Below are 25,234 nucleotides of genomic sequence, written 5' to 3' on the forward strand. Positions count from 1 at the left end.
GACACGCAATGCGCCAACATGCAAACCTGCACAGAAATGACCATGACATCTTGTGATATGAAAATGCTCCCTGCTGTATATACGAAACAGAATCTTAGATCTGAGGAGAATTGTCACAGGTTAACTGGCTTTAAGAAACAATAGATATAAATATCACACATTTCTGATTATACAGTGAAATTATACCTTATCTTCACCTATTATCATTACCCAGAGAGACGAGAGAAAGCTGATAGCTAAACTGAAAAACAGTACACAAAGGAAATATAATTGCGGCAATTGATGTCAAGGCATCTGCACAATGCCACTTGTAGAAGTGATTCTTCTATGAATATACGGCTATGTGAGATAATTATAGCACCTAATATTGATGGCACTAGACAGAGCTTGCCATGTAGACCCATCCTCTGCCTACTGCCATTAGTGCTGTCATTAACTGAGATCTTGCCTTTACCCATGGCCATTTTCTGCCTCCTGCTTCTATAAACGCTTGGAAAACAACACAAGAAAGCATCATGTGTTTACAGACCTGAGATGTGAGGTTTCAAATGCTGCTTGAAGTTTGGAGCCTAAGACTGTATTCACACGATTTGTAGCTTGAAGCTCGAGGCTCCTAAAACGCTCAAACTTAAAAAAAATCAATTGTTATCTATGGTGCTTTTCCACACCTGATCGCATGAACAGGCACCATAGAGAAAAATAAATTTTTTTATGTTTGAGCATTTTTGGAGCTTCAAGCTACAAATCGCTCACGTGTGAATGGAGTCTTAGGGTCCACACCTCTTCAAGCAGCATTTGAAACGTCACATCTCAGGTCTGTACACACATGATGCTTTCTTGTGTTGTTTTCCAAGCATGTATAGAAGAAGACAGAAAATGGCCATGGGTAGAGGCAAGATCCCTGATAGGCGCTACAATGATCTCACATAGCCATATATTAGGATCAGCCCTTCCACTGGGGCTATGGAAGTCTCCTCAACCAGTGGAACAACCTGTGGACACTCCTGTTTTCTGCTAACCTATTCATATCAGGCTCCATTTTGAGGATGTCAGCCCTGGCAGGGGGGGAGGATTCTTTACTGTCCAGCTCTAAACACTAAAACATTTTTTAAAAATTCATATTAAAAAAAGATAATTATGACTAACAAGTCATATTAAGACTTTGTTCTAATTCCTTTCGGTAGCACCATTGAAGGACACTGCAGGAAACCCTACAGAGACAGTAATTTTATGTGCAAAAAATTTGTAAGCAGCCAGTTCACTAGGATCTACTCATATCAACTGATGGAAGAGCATCTATGGTACAGGGGTGCTGCGATCCTCTCAGAGAACATTGGGGGTGTCTTTACATTGGCCTTCATTTTGTACATGTGCTACATAGTTTTGTAGTTTTCAGTACAAAGGGCTTGCTGTAATGCACAAATCAGCGGGCTGCATAGTTAGCAGGCTTAGGAAGAGCATTGCAAATGCCCTGTTAACAACTTATGAAGAGACTTTCCTGAAGAAAAGGACAGAAGAATTGCTCTAAAAAGAAAGACAGAGATTTCCTTAAAGAGAAAGACAGAGACAGCCTGCCAAGAAAGGGAGAGGTAGACACTGCCCTGGTTAGGAGGCTAGAGAGAATTCCCTAACAAGAGATGAAGAGATAAAGACACCTCCCTGGTTAGCAGGCTAGAGACTGCTCTGAAGAGAAGGATAGAAAGACGGCCCAGGAAACAGACAGAAATCTTGCCTTGGCGAGACAGCTGGACAGACCTGTCATGGAGGGGAGAGATAGACTGCCCTGTGAAATAAGAAGCAGACTGGCCTCGATAAAGCAAAAAGAGAGAATGTCCTGGATTAAGAGAGAGAGAAGGAAAGCTATGGCCCTGGAGAGAGACTGCCCTGGGTGAAGGAGAGACATTTTACTAAAACTGGAGCAGGCATAATCTGGAACAGCTGAGCATGGCAGCCAATTAGCTTCTAGCCTTAACTTGTCCAGTTAAGCTTTGAAAACGAAAGCCAGAAGCAGATTGGTTGCCTTGCACATCTGCTTCACATTCTGTCTGTTCGTCTTTGTGGATCCAGACATCTCTTTCATTTAGAAATGTTGTACAACATATTGATACAATCCAGAATGGTGGGTTCTATAGAAGGTTCCTTAAGTTCAAGGCAGACCACTGATGATGATTCATCATGGGAGAAAGCACATTGATGTCACTGAGCTGCTTTTGGGATAATGTCTTAGTAATGTGGCCAGATGGAGAGAAGGTGCTTTTCTGGATCCTAGTGAACTGACATCATGCATTCATACATAATGCTGCATGCAATTTACATTAACATTTTTATATGTATCTTTAACTGTCATGGTTTGAAACAATTGTGAATGATGTAAGATGCCCTTTCATACAGGGTTAGTTGTGTATTTTGAACTCAATGGCATGTTAATATAGTGGTGTTAGACAATTCACATTTGTTAAAATGTGAGGACTGCAAGCAAAGAAATAGGAATTTAACTTGGGTGAACCATTCCTACCTGCTTTCATCATGGGACTACAGTAAGTGGCCACCTTCACGATTTCCTTTAATAAACAAAGGAGGCTTAATCATTAAAAAAGGTGAGTCTGACAACTATTAATTAAAGGGTCAGCCCAACCAAAAGTGATATTGCAGTTTTGGGTAGGTGCTGGCAAGCTGAAATGGCCACTGGCTTATAATCACCAAGAATAGACATGCTTTTTTTTTTTTAAGAAGCATTTATTATGTGACCCCCCCCCAAGATTTGATCCAGCTCTGCTTACATCTAGGGATACATTTTCTGACCTGCAAAAACTAAAATAAACAGTGGATCATACAGATTTGTTAAAGGTAGGTTTTAGCCAATCCTCCCCTCCAGCTTCTGGACACTATTTTTGAGAAGCTCATAGTTCTAGATCCCTACCCCTCACTATACTACTACTTTTTTTCTAAATATGGAAATTGTCAGGAAGTCCAAATATGGGTAGTTGTATGACTAAGGATGCAGGGCAGCCATAAGGACAGGCACCATGCAAGTCCAATATGGGCGATTGTGTCACTAAGGATGCAGGGAAGCCATAAGGGCCAGCACCATGCAAGGCCAAATATGGGTATCTGTGCTAATACGGATGCAGGGCAGCCATAAGGACAGGCACTGTTCCATCTTAATAAAGACAGGGTACTGATTGGTTAATTTACCTGCTGACCAGATATCCTGAATGAAAAGCAAAGTGCCCTGAAAAGGAGCAAGGGCTGTCTAACTGGTAAGATTAACTTGCCGTGTTCAGTTTCCATTTTTATCAGTTTATTTCCCCTTGGTGAAAACTTGACCCTTTGAGATAAATGCGGTCTCCTAAGTAAAAGAAGGGAGACTTCATTATGTATGGGATCTAGGCATTTCAGAGTCTTTGAAAATTCAATTATCTAGTCAGATTCAGCAGTGTTCATCAATACTTTACAAATCAGTTTTGGATGGTCTGACCCTTTAATGGCATTCTCTTCTATTAGGAAAGTCTGAAAGCATGCAGTCTAAAAAGAGAAACGTGGAACAAAATACATTCTGAAAGTGTTAAATGCTTCCATAGTAGTATCCACACTGTGTACCTGTCAAATAGGAGAGCATTAGCACCAAAAGTGATATTTTCTGTACTATGAGAAGCGCTGCTTTCTTAGAGGGCAACAAGCATTCCCATACTATGAAAGCATTTAACACACTTAACCTGGACCTTGTGCAAAAGTGTGAATTTAGGGTTAAAAAGAAATCACAGCAGTTAATATAGTTAAAGGGCCACTAAACCTAAAACAAAAGTTGCCTTTTGTAAACAAGATATTGAAAGTATAGTCAGGTACTTAAGAGTTTCCAGAATTTCAGATATTTCTGCCTGAAATATCGTTTTATCTGTGCAGCCACACCAGGCTCTGAGAGGCTGAGAAGATGCTGACTGCAGTGTCCTCCAATAGGATTACTGGATAGGAAGTCAGCTGTTTCATGTAAAAATCATACAGCGTCATGTGATTATTTAAAAACGCTTTTATATAAACCAACACATGTTTTAGATTTAGTGACAGATATAATTGATAAATTAGTGATGTATCCATGAGCAGGCCCAGAACAGAGCTATTTTATGATTACAATGGAAGTAGTACTGTATTTTCAGTTTTTGGAAATGTAAATGCCAGAAGTCCCTATGGACCCTAAATTCTTGTTTAGCACCTAGCCATGGGCCTTAAAATCAGAATTTTTACACACCATTCGAAGGTGTTAGCACTCAGGTTCATCCCTTTCCTCAATGTTTAGACAGACTTACCTAGGGACACCAGGAGGGGCACGGTTAGGTCTTGAAGGAATTTGAGGGGGGGGACCGAATGGGTCAGGGGAAGCCCCAGGCCTGGAGGGGACTGGTGGTGCACTACCAAGCGTGGTGCCAGGTGGTGGTGGTCCTGGAGCTGGTCCTCGAGAGCCAGGTCTGGCTGGGGGAACAGCAGGTGCCCTCCTCTGTGGGGTAGGACTTGATGTGGGAGACCTAAAGAAGAACAAGCAATATCAGTTTGAGTGGTAGTAGATGGCATAAGCTTAGCAATAGTAAAACACATTGGTAAAGGAAAATTTTACTGATTGAAATTTTGAGACTGTCATTGTTGACCCCTTTCTAAAAATGCTGGTTGCCTGGCTGTAATGATCCATTAACTTTAACCACAAGCCTACAGGGCACTTATACCCCCTTCCTGCCCAGGCCAATTTCCAGCGCTGTTGCACTTTGAATGACAATTGCGCGGTCATGCAACACTGTACCCATATTACATTTTTATCATTTTTTTGTGACAGAGCTTTATTTTGATGGTATTTAATCACCTCTGGGTTTTTTTATTTTTTTTTAAACAAAGCAAAAACCACAGAAAATTTTGGAAAAAAAAAATTGTTTCTTAGTTTCTGTTATTAAATTTTGTAAATAAGTGATTTTTCTCCTTCACTGATGTGTGCTAATGAGGGTGCAGTGATGGGCACTGATAGGTGGCACTGATGAGGAGGCACTGATGAGCATTGACAGGCATCACTGATGGGCACTGAAAGGCAGCACTGATATATGGCACTGTTAGGCGGCACTGACTGGCACTGATGGGCGACACAAAAGCAGCTCAGATGGGCACTGATATGTGGCATTGATGTGCACTGGTAGGCACTGATATGTGGCATTGATGGGCACTGGCAGATGGCACTGCTGGGGCTACACTGATAATCAGGGCACACTGATCAGCAGTGCTCTGATCAGTGTACATGTCCCCTCCGCGGAATGCCGATTACCGGTTCTCCTCTCCTCTCGAGCTGTCAGCGTGACCGCTCGAGAGGACAGAAATGCCGATAACCGGCATTTCCCTGTTTACATGTGATCAGCTGTGATTGGACACAGCTGATCACATGACCGAGCCAACATCTTCGGCTCTTTTCCATGGATCGGTGATCCGCTGTGTCCAAGGGACACAGCGCACCGCCGATCGCCGCACTCCGGGAGCCGCGCTTGTGCGGGTAGAATGGGAGGACGTCATATGACGACCTCCCACCTTGCGTCCGTCATATGGCGGGCGGGGGGTGGTTAATGCTTTCTGAGTCAATAATCAGGGACATGCACAGAGATCAGGGAAGTGAAGTCAAAACGCCTGATCTGCATACTTCTGGTTATATTAACTGTTGATACATGACAGCCAGGCAACTGGCAATTTCACAAGGTTCTTTACTTCCTCACTATCGGTTTTCTTTAGTGGTTGACTGGCCTCAGGTGACACACGGAGATTAAACAAATCCTCCTACAGACGTTGTACTTGTTTCTTTACAGTCTTCTCTCCTCTACATTTGTTCACAGTGCAGAATTTATACAGTTTGTCTGAGCTTCCAAAAAAAACGGGGCGGGGAGCTGAAGTTACAAACTGCAAAGTGAGGAATGCTCTGAGAGCTGATTGGAAGAAAGAGACACATCCCCCTCCACACAGGAACAGAGTTGAGGATGTCAGTCTGCTGGAGGTCCCTCCCCTGTCACCCTTTTTTGCTCTTGGTGTCAAAAACTTGTCAGAAGCAGAGGAATAAGGCAGCAGACAGAAATGACACTTAGTACTTTGTACTGAGACAAGTATACACTATAGAGGAATATGTTTTGTTCATAATTCATGGCTGAGGTTTACAACCCCTTAAAAGGTTGGTTGAACATTGTAGGGATGGGCAAGAAACAGAAGGCTGGATAGACCCCAGAGTTTAAATGAGAACGCTACACAAAACTTAAAGCTTAAAATGGAAGTCCAGTCAAAACCTAACTAAGCTAAAAGCTGCTCCCACCCCTTTCCTAAGCCCTATACTAACCACCCTGTAATAAAAAAAAATGTGTTACCGATTTTCAGTGCACTCCAGTCTGGTCAGGTGAAATCCCTAGTGGCCAGCGACTGCAGAGCTTGGGTGGTGATGTCGACCATAGACTTACTATGGCACATCTGTTGTTTGCTGTCCCAACTGAAGCCAGCTCTGGGAGCCTATCACGTCGCTGGACCAGAGCAGGTAAGTGTAGGCATCTTTCCTTTACAGGGTATTTAGTATAAGGCTTAGAATAGGGGTGGAAAGAGGTTTAAATTTAGTTAGGTTTTGACAGGACTTTCACTTTAACTTCAGGAATTAGACAAAATCTATCCTTGCAATGGGCCTTCCTTCCCCCTGAATTCAAGGGTTTATGGGTCTCCAAATCATAATTATGATAAAGGGGAAACATGTTTACTGGTATCTACTTTTCTTCCTGCTACAGCTTAAACTTTTTTGGAACATTTCATTTCTGCAAGTTGCCATGTAAGAAAAGTAAAGTCCCCCCACTCTTTGCAGTTGCTGGAACGTGGTCTGAAACCTAGCAACAGTGCAAGTTACTTTGACAGTAAACCCCTACTCTAGCAACAATTTATAATACTTAAATTGCAGATCATTTATTTGTAAATTGCCACCTTTTGTATGCAGATGCTATTGCATTTTACAGGAACAGGAAGGTTAAAGAACCTGCTGTTACGTAAGTTTACTGGTAGATTTTGTCTTGATAAAAAAATGCATTGGATCCATCAAGAAGCTGTCACAAGAGTGACAATACTTTCTGTGGGAAAATTCACTTTGATGCTACCAAGCATTATAGGAATCACTGTAATCTAAAGAGTGATCAAAGGTAGCCTGATTACAGGCTAGATGCTATATACCAGGCGTGTATGGTACAGGGATCTGCATCAGAGACCAAATTGCTGAATCATACCATAGTAAAATTTGTTTACCAAAAATTCCACTGTAAATGGTGATATGCTGAAATTTAGGAGGCCTTTTAGTTAACCGTATGAGTTATGACTCACTTCCAGATCATTTTCTGTCTGCTTACCTGCGTCCTGTTGGAACACTCTGCACCTGTAGCCAAGAATCATCCACAGGTGGAGGCATAGGGGTGCTGATGGTTGTTGTGTTGATATCTCCGATAATACTTAAGGCTTCTTTCAGGGCATGGTACATGCGCAGCATCTCATCCCTGTGCTGTGCCTGTTCCAGTGATTCTTCCATCAAAGTATTCTGGTCACCACATGAGTACAAATTGGCTAGAAGCTCAGAATGGATAAACTCCTTTGTCTAAAAACAAAAAACAGAAATTACTATAACTTCACCTCTATAGAAAAGTGTCAATTTCCTGTTTCAATTAATATTCTCAAGTGCTTGGAAAGGTAATCAGTATTTATTTTACATCAGTTTTTTAATTAGGAAAGCGACTAAATTGTGGAGAATTTGGGTAGGTCTCAGTAGGGGGTTACACATGGTAAATGATACCTACCGAAAACTAAGAAATTGGAAGAGGCTGCCTTCTACTTTTGTGCATACAATTTTGGAGGCGATAATATCTTGCACAAAAGGGAGGGGCAAGGGAGATCTGTGCCTTTATTTTCTCGAATCATTAAAGTTGTAGGTAGTTTTCAAGGGTGGAATCAAGTCATGCCTCATGGAGAATAAAACAAGCCATAGATGATTTGATTTTCTTTCCTGCAAACATGGGTTGCAGAAAAGAAAACCACTAATTCCCCCCCCCCATCAACACAGGCAGTATTGATGGGAGAATTCCTCCTGCAGCACTAGTATGTTCTGTTGGCATGGAGCTTTCCCGGCCAGCAGAATGCAGTGATTAACACTAGAAGCTAGAACCGCCAGCAGTAATTTACGTAAAAAATCCAACAGGCTGGTTGTACCAAAGTTGCTCGATGGCTTGACTTTGGTACAACCAGCCCATAGAGGGACTGAATCTTGTCTGGTCCCTACTGAACAGACCGAGATTCGATCCATCTATGACTGGCTTTAGACTTTGCCTACTTTGGAAAAAAAACAAAGGAAGACTAGCTCATGGGAGAGCATGGTGCAACCAGGACTTCAGGAGTCACTTGCCCACTCATCAATAAGATATATTGGGCTGGTAGCCCTGAGGACTACTTCACACATCATGGGGTCTTTTATTTTTCACTGCATCGTGTTCAAGCCTGTGATTCTTTGTCAGTGAGAAAACTTTCAGCACAAACGTTCTTTAGTGTCTCTGAGATGTCACATGAAAGAATACCAAGAGCCACAAGGAAGGCTGTAAGATGTGAAAGGTGTTTCAGAATACACAATATATTGCACCACTTTCACCATGCTGACTAATCACTGTGGCAACATGGTATACCTTCTTCATCCCACAGAAATGGCCACTTGGCTGTATTTTCTCCACAGGCCAAATTTGCAGTCTTACCTTGAGTTGTGACAATGATGTTCTGCGTGACAGCTTAGCCTGTCAAACCAAGCCCATAAAACCCTCTAGCACTGCCATGGTAGCAGCCAAACAGTATGGAAATATACAGGACTACATCTGGATTTATACATTAAATTTCCCAAAGAAAGGCATCTACCACTGCTACTATCTTAGTTCATAACAACAAACACATTGCTGATATACAGTAAGGTCCATATATATTTGGACATAGGCACAATTTTAGATTTTTTCAGGTATTTACCAAAACATATTAAAGCTTTAGTTATATGATGGATATGGGCTGAAAGTGCGCACTCTCAGGTTTAATTTAAAGGTATGTACATCCAAATCGGAGGAAGGGTTTAGGAATTACAGCTCTTAAAAGTAGCCAACCCCCCCTTTTTCAAGGGACAAAAAGTAATTGGACAGTTGAATCAAAAGGTGTTTCATGGCCAGGTGTGGGCTACTCCTTTGTTGTTTCTCCATCAATTAAGCAGGTAAAAGGTCTGGAGTTGATTCTAAGTGTGGCAGTACATTTGGAATCTATTGCTGAACCTACATCATGCGTTCAAAGGAGCTGTCCATGCAAGTGAAACAGGTCATTGTAAGGCCTCAAAAACTAAACAAATCCATCAGAGAGATAGCAGCAACATTAGGAGTGGCCAAATCAACAGTTTGGTACATTCTGAGGAAAGGAATGCACTGGTGAGCTCAGCAACATAAAAAGGCATGGGCGTCCACAGAAGACAACGGTGGATGATCGCAGGATCCTCTCTATGGTAAAGAAAAAAAAACATTCACAACATCCAGACAAGTAAAAGATGCTCTCCAGGAGGTGGGCATATCGTTGTCAAAGTCTACAATCAAGAGAAGACTTCACGAGAGCAAATACAGAGGGTACACCACAAGGTGCAAACCATTCATAATCCTGAAGAATAGAAAAGCCAGATTAGACTTTTCCAAAAAAACATCTAAATAGCCAGACCAGTTCTGGAAAAGCATTCTTTGGACGGACGAAACTAAGATTAATCTGTACCAGAATGACAGGAAGAAAAAATGTGGAGAAGGCTTGGAACAGCTCATGATCCAAAGCACACAACATCATCTGTAAAACATGGTGGAGGCAGTGTGATGGCATGGGCATGCATGGCTTCCATTGACACTGGATCATTGGTGTTTATTGATGATGTGACAGAAGCAGCCAGTTTGTGCTGTGTTTAGATATTTACTGTCAGCCCAGATTCAGCCAAATGCAGCAAAGTTGATTGGACGGCGCTTCACAGTACAGATGGATAATGATCCAAAACACACTGCAAAAGCAAACCAGGAGCGTTTGAAGGAAAAGAAGTGGAATATTCTGCAAAGGCTGAGTCAATTACCTGATCTCAACCCAATTAAGCATGCATTTCACTTGCTGAAGGCAAAACTAAAGGCAGAAAGATCCACAAACAAAGGACAACTGAAGACAGCTGCAGTTAGAGCCTGGCAAAGCATCAGCAAGGAGAAAACCTAGTCTATGGTAATGTCCATGGGTTCCAGACTTCAGGCAGTCATTGCCAGTAAAGGATTCTCAACAAAATATTACAAATCATCATTTTATTTATGATTATATTTAATTGTCCAATTACTTTTGGTCCCTTAAAAAAGGGGGATGACTACTCTTAAGAGCTGTAATTCCTAAACCCTTCCTCCATTTTGGATGTACATACCCTCAAATTAAACCTGACAGTGTGCACTTTCAGCCCATATCCATTATATAACTATAGCTTGAATATGTTTTGGTAAATACCTGGAAAAAAAACTGAAATTGCACCACCGGCACCTGGTGATCGTCTAGGAAAGCTGACGGGAGAGACCTGTGTGTAAACAATATAGGTCTCTCTCCTGTCAGCATGGACATGTTGTGTTGTATCTTTCTGCACAGCAGAGAGGTACAAAACAGCATGTCTCCAAAGTAAAACACACACAGTTAACCCTTTGATCGCCCCAGATGTTAACCCCTTCCTGCCCAGTGTCATTAGTACATTGACAGTGCTCTTTTTATTAGCACTGATCACTGTATTAGTGTCAGGGGATGTCAGTGGCAGTTAGTCCCCCCCCCCCCAGTGTCAGAATGCCCGCCGCAGTTCTGCTATAAGTCGCTGATCACCGCCATTACTAGTATAAAAAAAAACTCCAGTATCTACACCGCCATTTGTAGACGCTATAATGTTCTCGTAAACAAATTCATTTACACGTATTGGGATTATTTTATTGGATGTTTTATGGCAAAAAGTTAAAACTATATATATAATTTTTTTTTTTTTTTTTTTAAATTGTTGGTCTTTTCTTGTTTAAAGCACAAAAATAAGAAACCGCAGAAGTGGTCAAATACCACCGTAAGCAATCTCTATTTGTGGGAAAAAATGGACATACATTTCATTTATGTACAGCGTTGCATGACCACACAATTGTCAATTAAAGTAATGCAGTGCTGTATCACAAAAAATAGCCTGGTCAGGAGGGGGGGTAAATCCTTTGGAAGGAAAGTGGTTAAAAAGAACAAAACAAGGTGAAATGGCATATATTGTAAAAATGAACTGAATAAGTTTGTTTTATATATTTTACCTACCCCAAGGACACTAAGTAATTACTTACATTGTTAATCATAAGATGCATTATGGTTTTGGGCATCAAGTCCCGGATGGTCTTGTTGACTATAGCCATGTAAGAGTCCACAAGATTACGGATAGTCTCCACCTGTCTTTCCAACTGAGGGTCCATTGAATGCATAAAACTGTCAGATCCATTCTCCTCCGACTCACTAGCCTGCAAAGCCAAGAGAAAAAAAAAGAAGATATACAAAGCTTAAGATTGATGGTTGGCAGAGCACTACATGACGGCGTCCATGGCATAGTCTGTTACTGACATTGAACTGAAACAGCCAGGACACCAGTGGGCAAGAAGGAATCTTCCACATTGTTTACAAGACTTCTGTATCCTGTAAGTTTTATCCGCCTGTAGTAAGTAAGATCTTGAGTGGACATTTAAAGTGGAAAATCAGCCAACATTGGTTTGTTTGGATAAAGATAGGAAGTGCTGGAATCTTTGTCACGGTTTAATTGCTATGTCCCTAATGGGGGTATTTCCATTACTTCCTGTCCCAATGTTAGTGACCTAAACTGGAATTCCAGGATTGATCAAACTAAACTTAAACCTGCTCCTACCCTTTCTGACTCCTATACTATTTACCCTGTAGAAGGAAGATGCTTATACTTACCTGTTCTCAGAGCGCTACATTCTTGTCATGCGATTTCCCCAGCAGCCAGCTTCAGGGGAGAGGAGAGAGCAGTGACAACAGCTAGAATGCCTGGGCAGTGATGTCACCCACAGGCCTATTATGAGGCATCCGTTGTCAGTTGTTCCTCTCCCCTGAAGCCGGCTGCTAGCAGCTGATCATGTAACCAGTCTGGAAGCCCTGAGACTAGGCAAGTATAAGCAGTTCATTTATACAGGGTAGGTACTATAGGATTCAGAAGAGGGGTGGGAGCGGTTTTAATCTTAGAGCAATCCTGGAATTCCACTTTAACTCTTCCCCATTGTATCAAAAAAAAAAAAAAAAAGTTAGACTTCCACTTTAACTGGATAATAAGAAGATAGTCCAATAGTCAAATCTTACTATATACAAACAGCTTAACAAATCAAACACAGATCACCTTTTGGAGACCTGCGTGTTTTAGGAAAGCTTAAATTGCACCTGTGTCCAGACTATGGGCATTCAATGTATTTGCATATGTTAAACAGGCATTAAATGCTATAAAACAAGTTGTCACTGACCTTTGTTGTTGCAGGTACTGTGGAGTAGGGGCCTATTCTCTCTGCAGCATTTATGATGCATGCTATAAACACATGCGCAACTTGTTTTTTTGTAAGTGCTGCATTGCCTTTTTGTGTACTGTCGTATGATTTTTAATACGTTGGGCTGCACTGGGTGTTTTTTTTTCTCCCACAGAAAGAAGCAAAATGCTTTTTATGTTGACCAACTGCAGACTGTAATGAACTGTGGTAAAATGCAACGTGTCATATTTTTTTTCCAGCATACATCAATGCAGAGCCCTGATCTGAACTAGTATTACAGGCAAAAATTTTCTTAGAATAGAGAGGGATTAGAAAATCCCAAATTTTGGTCGTCAAAACATAAATAGAAGGGAAGTGTGCCAATGGGGACATAAAGTCTGGTGACAGCCAGGGATTCCCTCACTTAGGAAGAATTTCCTCAGTTCCTGTTTTGGCTAAGGGACGGGAAATGAAGGGAATCTTCCCAATGGGACACAGAGGGCAAAAAAATGACGAGATATATCCTTCCTTTAGTTGTACTTGAAATACAAGACTGTTTGCTTTGTCCTTGTTTTGGGACTGTGTTGCAGCCTAACATAGGTGTTGAGAATGAAACCTAATTCATCCTTAATCACATCAGAGTGTCTTAAGTCATGTTTCAGTCAGCATGTAACAGTATACTGCACTTTGTTTACAATAGAAAGCTTGGCAAGGGGGAAAGAAGCTGAAATTTTACAGCCTTTGATGTGAATTTGAGGATGAATCTCACCACAGTGACAACAAATACAGAAGTCAGTGAAGGCTTGTTATAAAGTTCCTCTGCTGATTGTTAAGAATATGTAAATACTTTAGTGTCCATGGTCTGGGCACAGGTCCTCTTTAAGACTGCACTATGAACCGGAGAGGGAAATATGAATTCAGAGGAGAACAATGGGGAAGATGGATCCCCTAGGCCCTACCAGTGCTGTTTCACTTCACTATTTCATGTCAGGCATGCAAAATAAAAAGAATGTTAATGGAGAGAGTTCGGGAGAAAGTCAGAACCAGGAGAGAAAAGGGGGAGAGACCCCAAATTAAAAGTTCTGACCAGACTCGGAGACAGACGAAACTGAGGATATAAAAAAATGATGAGGGAAGACAGTAGCCCCCCCCTTAAAACATCCAGCCGGGGCCACTCATGGGAGAAGAAGAAAGGAAAGTGAGGTTGTTAAAGAAGCAGGAAGGAGCATCAGGACTCCTCTGGAGCCGACCGCACCACTTACTTTATCCTTGTCCTTTGAGGCCAGATTGAGCCACAACACAATAAAATAAAACACACAAAAGGGGACAAAATAGAAAAACACCAAAATTAGTGGTTAAGGAGGAGTCCCTGACTCTTGTTTTTATAAAATGATGACACAGGAAAATGAGCACAGAGTGGGGGTCTTGCAAGAAATGGCCAATGGCTTAGAATATTAAGCCACCAAAAAATGGACATCCCAGGGAAGGGAACTAGGAGATGGAAATCTGGGAGTAAAAGGTAGTAGTCATCTCATTGGCTATCATGACCAGCATTTGTCATATACAGTGCATCCAGAAAGTATTCACAGCGCTTAACTTTTGCCACATTTTGTTATGTTACAGCCGTATTCCAAAATGGATTAAATTAATTTTTTTCCCTCAACATTCTACAAAAAATACCCCATAATGACAACGTAAAAAAAGTTTGTTTTGAAATCTTTGCAGTTTATTAAAAAAAAAAAAAAAACAAACACATGTACATAAGTATTCACAGCCTTTGCCATGACGCTCAAAATTGAGCTCTGGTGCATCCTGTTCCCACTGATCATCCTTGAGATGTTTCCACAACTTGACTGGAGTCCAGCAGTGGCAAATTCAGTTGATTGGACATGATTAGGAATGGCATAAAGCTGTCTATATAAGATCCCACAGTTAACAGTGCATGTCAGAGCACAAACCAAGCCAAGACATCCAAAGAATTGTCCATAGATCTCCGAGACAGGATTGTATCAAGGCAGAGATCTGGAGAAGGGTACAGAAAAATTTCTGCAGCATTGAAGGTCCCAATGAGCACATTGGCGTCCATCATCCGTAAATTGAAGAAGTTTGGAACCACCAGGGATCTTCCTAGAGCAAGCCTCCCGGCCAAAATGAGCGATCGAGGGAGAAGGGCCTTAGCCAGGGAGGTAACCAAGCACCCGATGATCACTCTGAAAGAGCTCCAGCATTTCTTTGTGGAGAGAGGAGAACCTTCTAGAAGAACAACCATCTCTGCAGCACTCCACCAATCAGGCCTGTATGGTAGAGTGGCCAGGCGGAAGCCACTCCTCAGTAAAAGGCAAATGGCAGCCTGCCTGGAGTGTTGGAGAGAGGGACTCTCAGAGCATGAAAAACAAAACTCTCTGGTCTGATGAAACAAAGATTGAACTCTTTGGCCTGAATGCCAAGCGTCATGTCTGAAGGAAACCAGGCACCACTCACCACCTGGCCAATACCATCCCTACAGTGAAGCGTGGTGGCAGCATCATGCCCTGGGGATGTTTTCAGCGGCTGGATCTGGGAGATTAGTCTAGATCAAAGGAAAGATGAATGCAGCAATGTACAGACATCCTTGATGAAAATCTGTTCCAGAGCGCCCTGGACCTTAGACTGGGGCGATGGTTCATCTTTCAACAGGACAACGACCCTAAGCACACAGCCCACATAACAAGAGAGTGGCTACGGGCCAACTCTATGAATGTCCTGGAATGGCCCAGCCAGAGCCCAGACTTGAACCTGATTGAACATCTCTGGAGAGATCTGAAAATGGCTGTGCACAGACATTCCCCATCCAACCTGATGGAGCTTGAGAGGTACTGCAAAGAAGAATGGAAGAAATTGCCCAAAAATAGATGTGCCAAGCTTGTAGCATCATACTCAAAATGATTTTTGAGGCTGTAATTGGTGCTAAAGATGCTTCAACAAAGTATTGAGCAAAGGCTGTATACATATATAAAGGCTGTATACTTATATACATAGGTTTTTTATTTTTAATAAATTGAAAAGATTTCAAAACAAACTTCTCTCATGTTGTCATTATGGGGTATTGTTTGTAGAATGTTGAGGGAAAAAAATGAATTTAATTAATTTTGGAATAAGGCTGTAACGTAACAAAATGTGGCAAAAGGTAGGCGCTGTGAATGCTTCCTGGATGCACTGTAGTCTCTTGTTGCCCCATGCCAATCTCATTACTACCTAATGTATGATGGCTTAAAGACCAAGGAAAGCTGAAGGATTGCACTTAGAGAGGTATGGTCTGCTTTTTCTTTTAACCTTTAATATCTACATATAATATATGACCAAAGGTTTGTGGACATCAGATCATAGCACTTAAGTTTGATACCAAGGGTATCATCATTAATATTGAGTTGATCACTCTTGCCCTTTTGCAGATATATTCGCCTACACTCGTATGTACACTCTGTGGACAAAGTTTTAGGAATGCATGGCACTGACAGTTGTGTTCAAAATAATAGCAGTGTGTTGAAAAAAGTGAATAAAGCTCAGAATTCTTCAAATAGCTTTTATTTCCATACACACAAATGCATTGGGAACACGACACATTCTATTCCAAATCAAAACATGAAGAAAAATATATCAAATTTGTGTTGTTCCTCTAAAAAAAAAAAACAGAAGAAAAGTGAATATTAGACTGTTCAAAAAAATAGCAGTGTTTGTATTCTTCTTTACAAACTCAAACATTCACTATATAAACTGAAAAATGTTTGAAGATTTTGCTTTCCTTTGAATCACTTAATGAATATTTAGTTGTATAAGCACTGTTTCTGAGAACTGCTGTACATCTGTGTTGCATGGAGTCAACCAACTTCTGGCACCTGTGAACAGGTATTTCAGCCCAGGATGATTGGACCACATTCCACAGTTCTTCTCTATTTCTTGGTTTTGCCTCAGAAACTGCATTTTTGATGTCACCCCACAAGTTTTCTATTGGAATAAGATCCGGGGACTGGGCTGGCCACTCCATAACGTCAATCTTGTTGGTTTGGAACCAAGATGTTGCACGTTTATTGGTGTGTTTGGGGTCGTTGTCTTGTTGGAACAGCCATTTCAACAGCATTTTATCTTCAGCATAAGGCAGCATGACCTCTTCAAGTATTCTGATGTATTCAAACTGATCCATGATCCCTGGTATGCGATAAATAGGCCCAACACCGTAGTATGAGAAACATCCCCATATCATGATGCTTGCGCAAGCATGCTTCACTGTCTTCACAGTGTACTGTGGCTTGAATTCAGTGTTTGGGGGTCGTCTGACAAACTGTCTCCGGCCACTAGACCCAAAAAGAACAATCTTACTTTCAGCAGTCCACAAAATGTTGCGCCATTTCTCTTTAGGCCAGTCAATGTGCTCTTTGGCAAATTGTAACCTCTTCAGCATGTCTTTTTTTCAACAGTGGGACTTTGCGGGGGCTTCTTGCAGATAGCTTGGCTTCACATAGGCGTCTTCTAATTGTAACAGTACTCACAGGTAACTTTAGAACTTTGATCTTCCTGGAGCTGATTGTTGGCTGAGTCCTTGCCATTTTGGCTATTCTTCTATCCATTCGAATGGTAGTTTTTAACTTTCTTCTACGTGTTTCAGGTATTGGTTGCCATTTTAAAGCATTTGCAATCATTTTAGCTGAGCAGCCTATCATTTTCTGCACTTCTTTATATGTTTTCCCCTCTCCAATCAACTTTTTTATCAAGGTACGCTGTTCTTCTGAACAATGTCTGGAACGACCCATTTTCCTCAGAATCAGAGAGAAATGCACTGTAACCAGCATGTACAACATTTTTTGCCTTCCTTCCTTAAAGGGCAATAATTGCCACCTGTTTTTCAAAGAATGAATGACCTCACTAATAGAACTCCACGCTGCTATTATTTTGAACATGCCCCTTTCAATTAGTGATTCAATTACACAGAATCAGCAGCATGCATGTCATGACTGTTGGGTCTGTTGGATTTCTATTACTCTACTACACCTGCTAGTAAATTATTTGCCATGTAGAAATATAATTTCTACCAAAAACAGTGATCGATCAGGTTAGTGATGTCTGACTGCTATTATTTTGAACACAACTGTAAGTGTGAGTTGGACATTCCAAAACCATAAGCATTAATACAGAGTTGCTGTCCCTTAACGGCAGGGCTTTCTAAAGGGTTCAGAGTGTGTCTGTAGGATTATGTACAGGCAAAAGAGCATTTTTGAGGTTCAGGTCCTGATGTTGAAAAAGGGAAACAGCATGCCAAATCATTCCCTAGGTGTTCAGTAGGGTTGAAGTCAGGGCTTTGTGCAGACTTCTCTAGTTCATCAAACCATGTCTTTATGGAGCTCACTTTGTACACAGGGACAGCTTGTTAGGCATCCCATTCCAAAACCATGGGCATTAATATGGTATTGTGCAATAGCAGCCTTCATCCTTTTGGGAAGGATTTTTACAAGAGTTTAGAAAAGGTCTGTGGGAATATGTGCTGATTGAGCCAAAAGAGCATTTCTGAGGTTAGGTACTGATGTTTGGCAACAGGACCTGACTTGCAATGTGTGTTCCTATTCATTACAATGTTTCTCAGTAGGGTTGAGGACAGGGCTTTGTGTAGGATGCTCCGGTTCCTCTACACGAAACTTATTAAACCATGTCTTTATGGAGCACATTTTGTGCACAGGGCCATAGTTATACTGGAACAAAAAAGGGCCTTCTCCAAACTGTTACCACAATTCTGGAAGGTACAATTGTCTAAAATGTATTTGTATGCTGTAGCATTAGCAGTGCCTTTACCTCAGTAATTTCCAAGGGTATCTACATACATTTGGGTGCATAGTAGGTGTGATGGTCAGGTGTCCACAAACCTTTAGTCATCTATTGTGTGAGGCATTGTTGTTTAAAGATAGACTTGCTATTTACTTTGCCATGCAGCAATTTATGCAGCAGACGAGGAAGTTTCAGCTGTCTCAGTTTGATGATTTCACAGCAGAGTAGTTCTGATCTTATTGTTTTTTGGGTAGTTTTTAAGATAGATTTTCTGTAAGAAAATAAGGTTGGAATAGGGTTTGTAGACTATTTTTAATATGAAAGCCATGTAACCAGTGCAACCCTTTATTTCTCATTAATAGGTCTCATAAAAAGTTTCTTTATCTCCACCTCGAATGGCTCTTCTGTTGTCAAGAGCCACCTCATGTAACCCCATACTTATTGCTGTTTAGAACTAATTGGTATTTTAAAGAGCAAAAGCCAGTGCAATTTGTTTTTTTGTTAGCTGACAGTATAATAATATAAAGCAATAAATCAATCGTAACAACAAAGAATAAGGCATGCAGTAAATTTTAACTGCTTTGTGTAAAAAAAAAAAAAGAACTTTTGGTAAAGTGAAAACATAATTTTCCAGTTGTACATTTTGGTGGTGAGCATATTAATGATTTGTGTAGGTTTTGAATTATTACCAAAAATATAAGTAATTGTTATTTAGATAGCTCCTAAGAATAAGGTTCTTATAACTCCAAGAGGTCATCAAAAAAGCAAACGTTGAGATGAATGCATAAAGAGCATAAACAAATGACCAGTCCCCAGTAACAAACAATTCCGGGACACAGACAGATAACATATTGTGGCATGTCTTCTTGGACTGTCTAATATTCAGTACTATAATTTCATTACAGAGCTGGATTTACTGTTAGGTACAGTATGTAGGCTTCTGTCTATAGGCAGCAGAGGTAAACAAACACAATGTCACAATGTGACCTGGTTAGGCCCAGTAAAATAAGAATATCTTCTTTGAAAAAAGGGATGCTATTAGCTCCATAGACTGTGTGCCTGCAGACCTCAGTGATGGAAATTAATTAAAGTGACCCTGTCACTATACAAACATACCCAACAAATCTTTTCCTGTAAAAAAAGACAGTAAATACTTCCCTCGCCGTCTGTCTGTGCATGTTGCAAAACAATCTCCAAACTGGCTTTTCCAAATGTGTAAATCTCCAAGATCCTTGCAACTCTGAGTGGTTCCTCCTGCAGACCTCCATATCATTATTGTATCCTTTATCTAGAGGAGAGCAGCAGGTGGAACCACTGTGACCTACAGGGGACCTGGAAAGTGGTACTATTACAAGTATGGGTTTTCCAGCAGAATTAAGGAGATGTTTTTACAGCATCGATTTCAGCTAGGCAGGAAAGGTAAGTACTTATGGTCATCAAAAAAAAAGCAGCATAGAATAAAAATATATAGAGAAATGGTGTAGCGCTTTTATTACCAAATATATAAAAGAGTAATAAAATAACAATAATATAAAAAAATGGTGATCACATCCCCTATGGGGTATCCAAGTGAAAAACAAATAAATAACACAGTGAATATGTAATGTAAACCAATGGTCTCAAAATAGACCTATTGTGATCCAATTATACACAATAAAGTGCTGAATGTCCCAAATCTCAATTGAGATTAGTGATACACAAAACTTGACAATCAAAAAAATAAATAAATAGTGACCCACACATGTGATTCCAGCACTGGGGGATAGGTATTTCAATTATGGTGAAAAAAGTGCTCAGTGCTAAAGACACTCCAAAGAACGTATGCGAATACAATACTACTAATAAACTCACATCCAAAGCCTCAAAACAAATAATAAATGAACATATAAATCCCCTATATAAAATATTGCAATATGAGTTGTACTAAACAAAAGTCCAACATAAATAATGTGACACCAGTGTTCCACAAAGGTTAAAACATGCAGGTGATCCTGTGCATTGCAGCCTCTGGTGATGAGTCCAATTATTATTATTATTATACAGGATTGATATAGCGCCAACAGTTTGCTCAGCGCTTTACAATATAACGGGAGACAATACAGCAACAATACAGTTCAATACAAGAGGGAAAGAAGGGCCCTGCTCCTTGGAGCTTACAATCTAGGAGGGAGGGGCTAGTGGTACAAAAGATAGTAACTGTGGGGGATGGACTGGTTGGAAAAGTAGAAGATTCCATTATTAGCTGAGGGCAGGATAGGCTTCACTGAAGAGATAGGTTTTCAGAGATCGCCTAAAAGTGAGCAGAGTAGGCGATAGTCTGATAAATTGGGGTAGAGAGTTCCAGAGGATGGGGGGAAGCTCTGGAAAAGTCCTGGAGATGAGCATGGGAGGAGGAGACAAGGGAGCTAGAGAGCAGGAGGTCTTGCGGGGAGCGGAGAGTACGGTTTGGATGATATTTAGAGACAAGATCGTTGACGTAATTTGGGGCAGAGTTATAAATGGCTATGAATAGCTATCCCTGAGGAAGTCACATGGGTTGACGCAACAGGTCGGAGGACAGAGCCAGGTGATGTCACTTCCGGTTGTGGCCAAAACCAAAAGTAGGAAGAGAATCACAGCGTAGTGGAATGCAGCTTTGGCGCGTATCTTACTGTACATTTGGAGAGTGCATGTGATCAGCACAGGGACAGCACTGTCCAGACAGACGGTCAGAGGTCATGCAGCCTCATAGAGCAGTCAGAGGAGCATAAAAACTCCTCCTACAAGCTTTTAACTAGTGCTCAGCCAAATGCTGATAGAAGTCACAAGACTGCTATATACTGCTGAGGAGAAAAGCTATCCTAACCTCCAGAGAGGGAGCCTCCACTAGACCCAGAGGGCTGCACCCACCTATCCCATAAAAGGGAACTCTGGATTATCCTGATACTAACCAACCCACATCTCAGGACCCATCTACCCATAGAGGAAGGGCATAGGATTCCTGTTTCACCCCATGATGACCATTTGACAACATCAGGATATATTATTAACGCACATTAACTTGCGCTTTCTGGTGAGTGCGCATTACTTACACACTTGTATGCACATCCACCGTTTCCAGAAGACACAGGAATAACGAGCACCAAAGTCACCTGATGAACTTATATATGATATATATACAGTTGTGTTCAAAATAATAGCAGTGTGTTGAAAAAAGTGAATAAAGCTCAAAACCCTTCTAATAGCTTTTATTTCCATACACACAAATTCATTGGGAACACTACACATTCTATTCCAAATCAAAACATGAAGAAAAATATATCAAATGTGTGTTGTTTCTCTAAAAAAATAGAAGAAAAGTGAATATTAGACTGTTCAAAAAAATAGCAGTGTTTGTATTCTTTACAAACTCAAACATTCACTATATAAACTGAAAAATGTTTGAAGATTTTGCTTTCCTTTGAATCACTTAATGAATATTTAGTTGTATAAGCACTGTTTCTGAGAACTGCTGTACATCTGTGTTGCATGGAGTCATCCAACTTCTGGCACCTGTGAACAGGTATTCCAGCCCAGGATGATTGGACTACATTCCACAGTTCTTCTCTATTTCTTGGTTTTGCCTCAGAAACTGCATTTTTGATGTCACCCCACAAGTTTGCTATTGGATTAAGATCCGGGGATTGGGCTGGCCACTCCATAACGTCAATCTTGTTGGTCTGGAACCAAGATGTTGCACGTTTACTGGTTTGTTTGGGGTCGTTGTCTTGTTGGAACACCCATTTCAAGGGCATTTCCTCTTCAGCATAAGGCAGCATGACCTCTTCAAGTATTCTGATGTATTCAAACTGATCCATGATCCCTGGTATGCAATAAATAGGCCCAACACCGTAGTATGAGAAACATCCCCATATCATGATGCTTGCGCAACCATGCTTCACTGTCTTCACAGTGTACTGTGGCTTGAATTCAGTGTTTGGGGGTTGTCTGACAAACTGTCTCCGGCCACTAGACCCAAAAAGAACAATCTTACTTTCATCAGTCCACAAAATGTTGCACCATTTCTCTTTAGGCCAGTCAATGTGCTCTTTGGCAAATTGTACCCTCTTCAGCACATGTCTTTTTTTTTCAACAGTGGGACTTTGCGGGGGCTTCTTGCAGATAGCTTGGCTTCACATAGGCGTCTTCTAATTGTAACAGTACTCACAGGTAACTTTACACCTTCTTTGATCTTCCTGGAGCTGATTGTTGGCTGAGTCCTTGCCATTTTGGCTATTCTTCTATCCATTTGAATGGTAGTTTTTTGCTTTCCTCCACGTCTTTCAGGTTTTGGTTGCCATTTTAAAGCATTTGCGATCATTTTATCTGAGCAGTCTATCATTTTCTGCACTTCTTTATAAGTTTTCCCCTCTCCAATCAACTTTTTAATCAAGGTACGCTGTTCTTCTGAACAATGTCTGCATGTACAACATTTGCTGCCTTCCTTCCTTAAATAAGGGCAATAATTGCCACCTGTTTTTCAAAGAATGAATGACCTCACTAATAGAACTCCACACTGCTATTATTTTGAACATGCCCCTTTCAATTAGTGATTCAATTACACAGAATCATCAGCATGCATGTCATGACTGTTGGGTCTGTTGAATTTCTATTACTCTACTACACCTGCTAGTAAATTATTTGCCATGTAGAAATATAATTTCTACCAAAAGCAGTGATTGATCAGGTTAGGGATGTCTGACTGCTATTATTTTGAACACAACTGTATGAACTGTGAATCTTGAATTTTATTTTACGCTAGTTATTATACGCTAGTCTGTTGTGTATACCTGTTTCAATTTTAGCGCTGCACATTAATTTTATATTATCTATTTTATACGTTATTGTTAATGTTTTGAATTTTATCCGTTGGGCAACGGGAAGCCAGTGGAGGGATTGGCAGAGAGGGGTGGCAGATACAGAACGGTTAGTAAGGTGGATAAGTCTGGCAGCAGCATTCATATATTCAAATATAGCTAAATTGGCTCCTCACCTCCTTACTGTGACCCTAAAAGGGCCTACTAGCTTTTGGATCACTCCTGGACCCTCCAAGAATGGATTCCTCTTAATGGTATCCTCCAATGCAGACCAAACCTCACATCAGACAAATACGTGTAAGCCTTCCAGGTCAGGATCAGCTCCAAATTCCCCTTTGGCTATAATTAATATAACCAGCTTCCACAGGATCCATATAAAGAGAGAACCTCCATAGTGGGATATTGTTTATTAAAGATAAATGGTAATATAAACCAATACACTCACATTTGTTCAGCAGTAAAAAAGCCTTTTGACCTCATGCTATGAGACCCATAACATGTGGTGCAAAGGCATATTCAATGTGTTATTTGTTTTTCACTTGGATACCCCATAGGGGATGTGATCACCATTTATTATTATTTTATTACTTTTATATATTTAGTAATAAGAGCGCTACACCATTTCTCTATATATATTTAGCATTTTCACTTTCAGGTAATAAGGTGCAGGTGTTAGCAGCTTTATCCTTAACGAGTTACATTCACTTTTTGAGCGCAGGAGGTTTCTATTATACATAGCATAGAATAAAAGATGTCACCAATCAGGTGGTCTTGGTATTCAGGCTTGGTACATACCCCAGCTCGCTCTGGATAGACACCAGCGCGTAAGAAAGATGCCTTCCAACTGTCCACTTCTTCCTGAGTCTCACAGGCCAACTCCAGCTGACGGTAATCCTTGTAAACATTCCTGGAAACAGAATAGAACCCAAGATCATTCTGTGAAAATAGTAATATTGGTTCTCATCTATTGAAGTATTTGATAGAGTGGCTTCTTGCTACCTCTCGCCTACAGGGGGGAATTTACTTTTAACTTGGAAAGGCATCAGGAAGTAAGAAGATTTTTTTTTTTCAAAGTATGGGGAAGTTCCTTCTAGCACAGTTGTCACCAGAACAAGTGTTAAAGAGGGAAACCTACCAGTAACGTACCAAAACAGAAGCACAAACAACAATAAAAAAAACCTGACAAAGGTCTTAAGCCTTCCCTACTTTGTCTAAGACAAATATAAACAAAAATTTGGCTAGTCTAAGGGAGGCAGGCTCAATTGGCTTTGGCAGTGGTAAACCATGCATGAGACAGGGACACCCAGGAACAGTAAACAAAGGTTTGTCCTGCACTTTTATTCAACAAAGCAATAATTGTTTACACAGTTTATAGGCTTTGTACAGCAGGTGTATACTATGAAAAATAAAACATCTGCTTGTGAGAGCCACTAAACTAAACTCAGGGTGGTTCTGGACTAATATTCACCAAAGCCAACAAGGCAGCACATGCACCTTTTAGTGTTCTTTCAGCACTCAGCCTGTTCATCCAGCAGCAGGGACTCCTAAGCATCAGGCAGCTCACATCTATATAAAGGCTTGTGCATAGCTGATTTAATAGTGAGGTCTGGCTAACAGGAGAAATGTAGACCTAGAACTAGAATCTTTATCCCAACCAAAAACTCTACAAAGCTTACAGGGACTAGGACCCAGAACAGGGCATAAGCTTGGCTCCAAAGGGGCAACACAAAGTCTAAAGCTGGCCATAAATATTAGTAGCTGAGTAGTAGAGAGATTCTGCATTTCTTGCATGTGTATGGAGGAAAAGAGTAGAAACCCCCAGAAAACCCCAGTATATATCCAGGGGCATAGTGATCAGGCAAGGTTCTCAAAATCGTCCAAACAATGCTTGGCCTGCAGCATCTGCTTCTGCCTCCATAAAACTGGATAGGTACCCAATCTGGCAGTTTTTTGGCCGACGGTTCCATGTGTATGGGCTCCATGCATGACTCCTGGCCAACCAAACTTTGAACAAACAATCTG

General features: G+C 40.9%; 1 protein-coding gene across 15 annotated transcripts in view; it reads right to left on the minus strand.

Moving 5' to 3' along the window:
• The window catches only part of DNM1 (dynamin 1), a 224,914-nt gene that overhangs the window by 26,114 nt on the left and 173,566 nt on the right, over positions 1-25,234 (minus strand). For 9 of the 15 annotated variants that reach the window (XM_089692909.1, XM_089692905.1, XM_089692907.1 and 6 more), the window contains 4 exons: positions 24,008-24,119; positions 11,406-11,576; positions 7,386-7,627; positions 4,305-4,520 (listed from right to left, as the gene is read on the minus strand). In XM_089692909.1, the coding sequence (XP_089549035.1) occupies positions 4,305-4,520; positions 7,386-7,627; positions 11,406-11,576; positions 24,008-24,119 (741 nt within the window). Of the gene's footprint in view, positions 1-2,515; positions 2,562-4,304; positions 4,521-7,385; positions 7,628-11,405; positions 11,577-24,007; positions 24,120-25,234 lie in introns of all 15 variants that reach the window. The other 6 variants (XR_016315379.1, XR_016315377.1, XR_016315378.1 and 3 more) reach the window with 1 other exon arrangement.

Source organism: Staurois parvus, unplaced genomic scaffold, assembly GCF_062004578.1.
Source record: "Staurois parvus isolate SC_StPar_1 unplaced genomic scaffold, SC_StPar_1.0 ptg000608l, whole genome shotgun sequence".
Lineage (NCBI taxonomy): Eukaryota > Metazoa > Chordata > Amphibia > Anura > Ranidae > Staurois > Staurois parvus.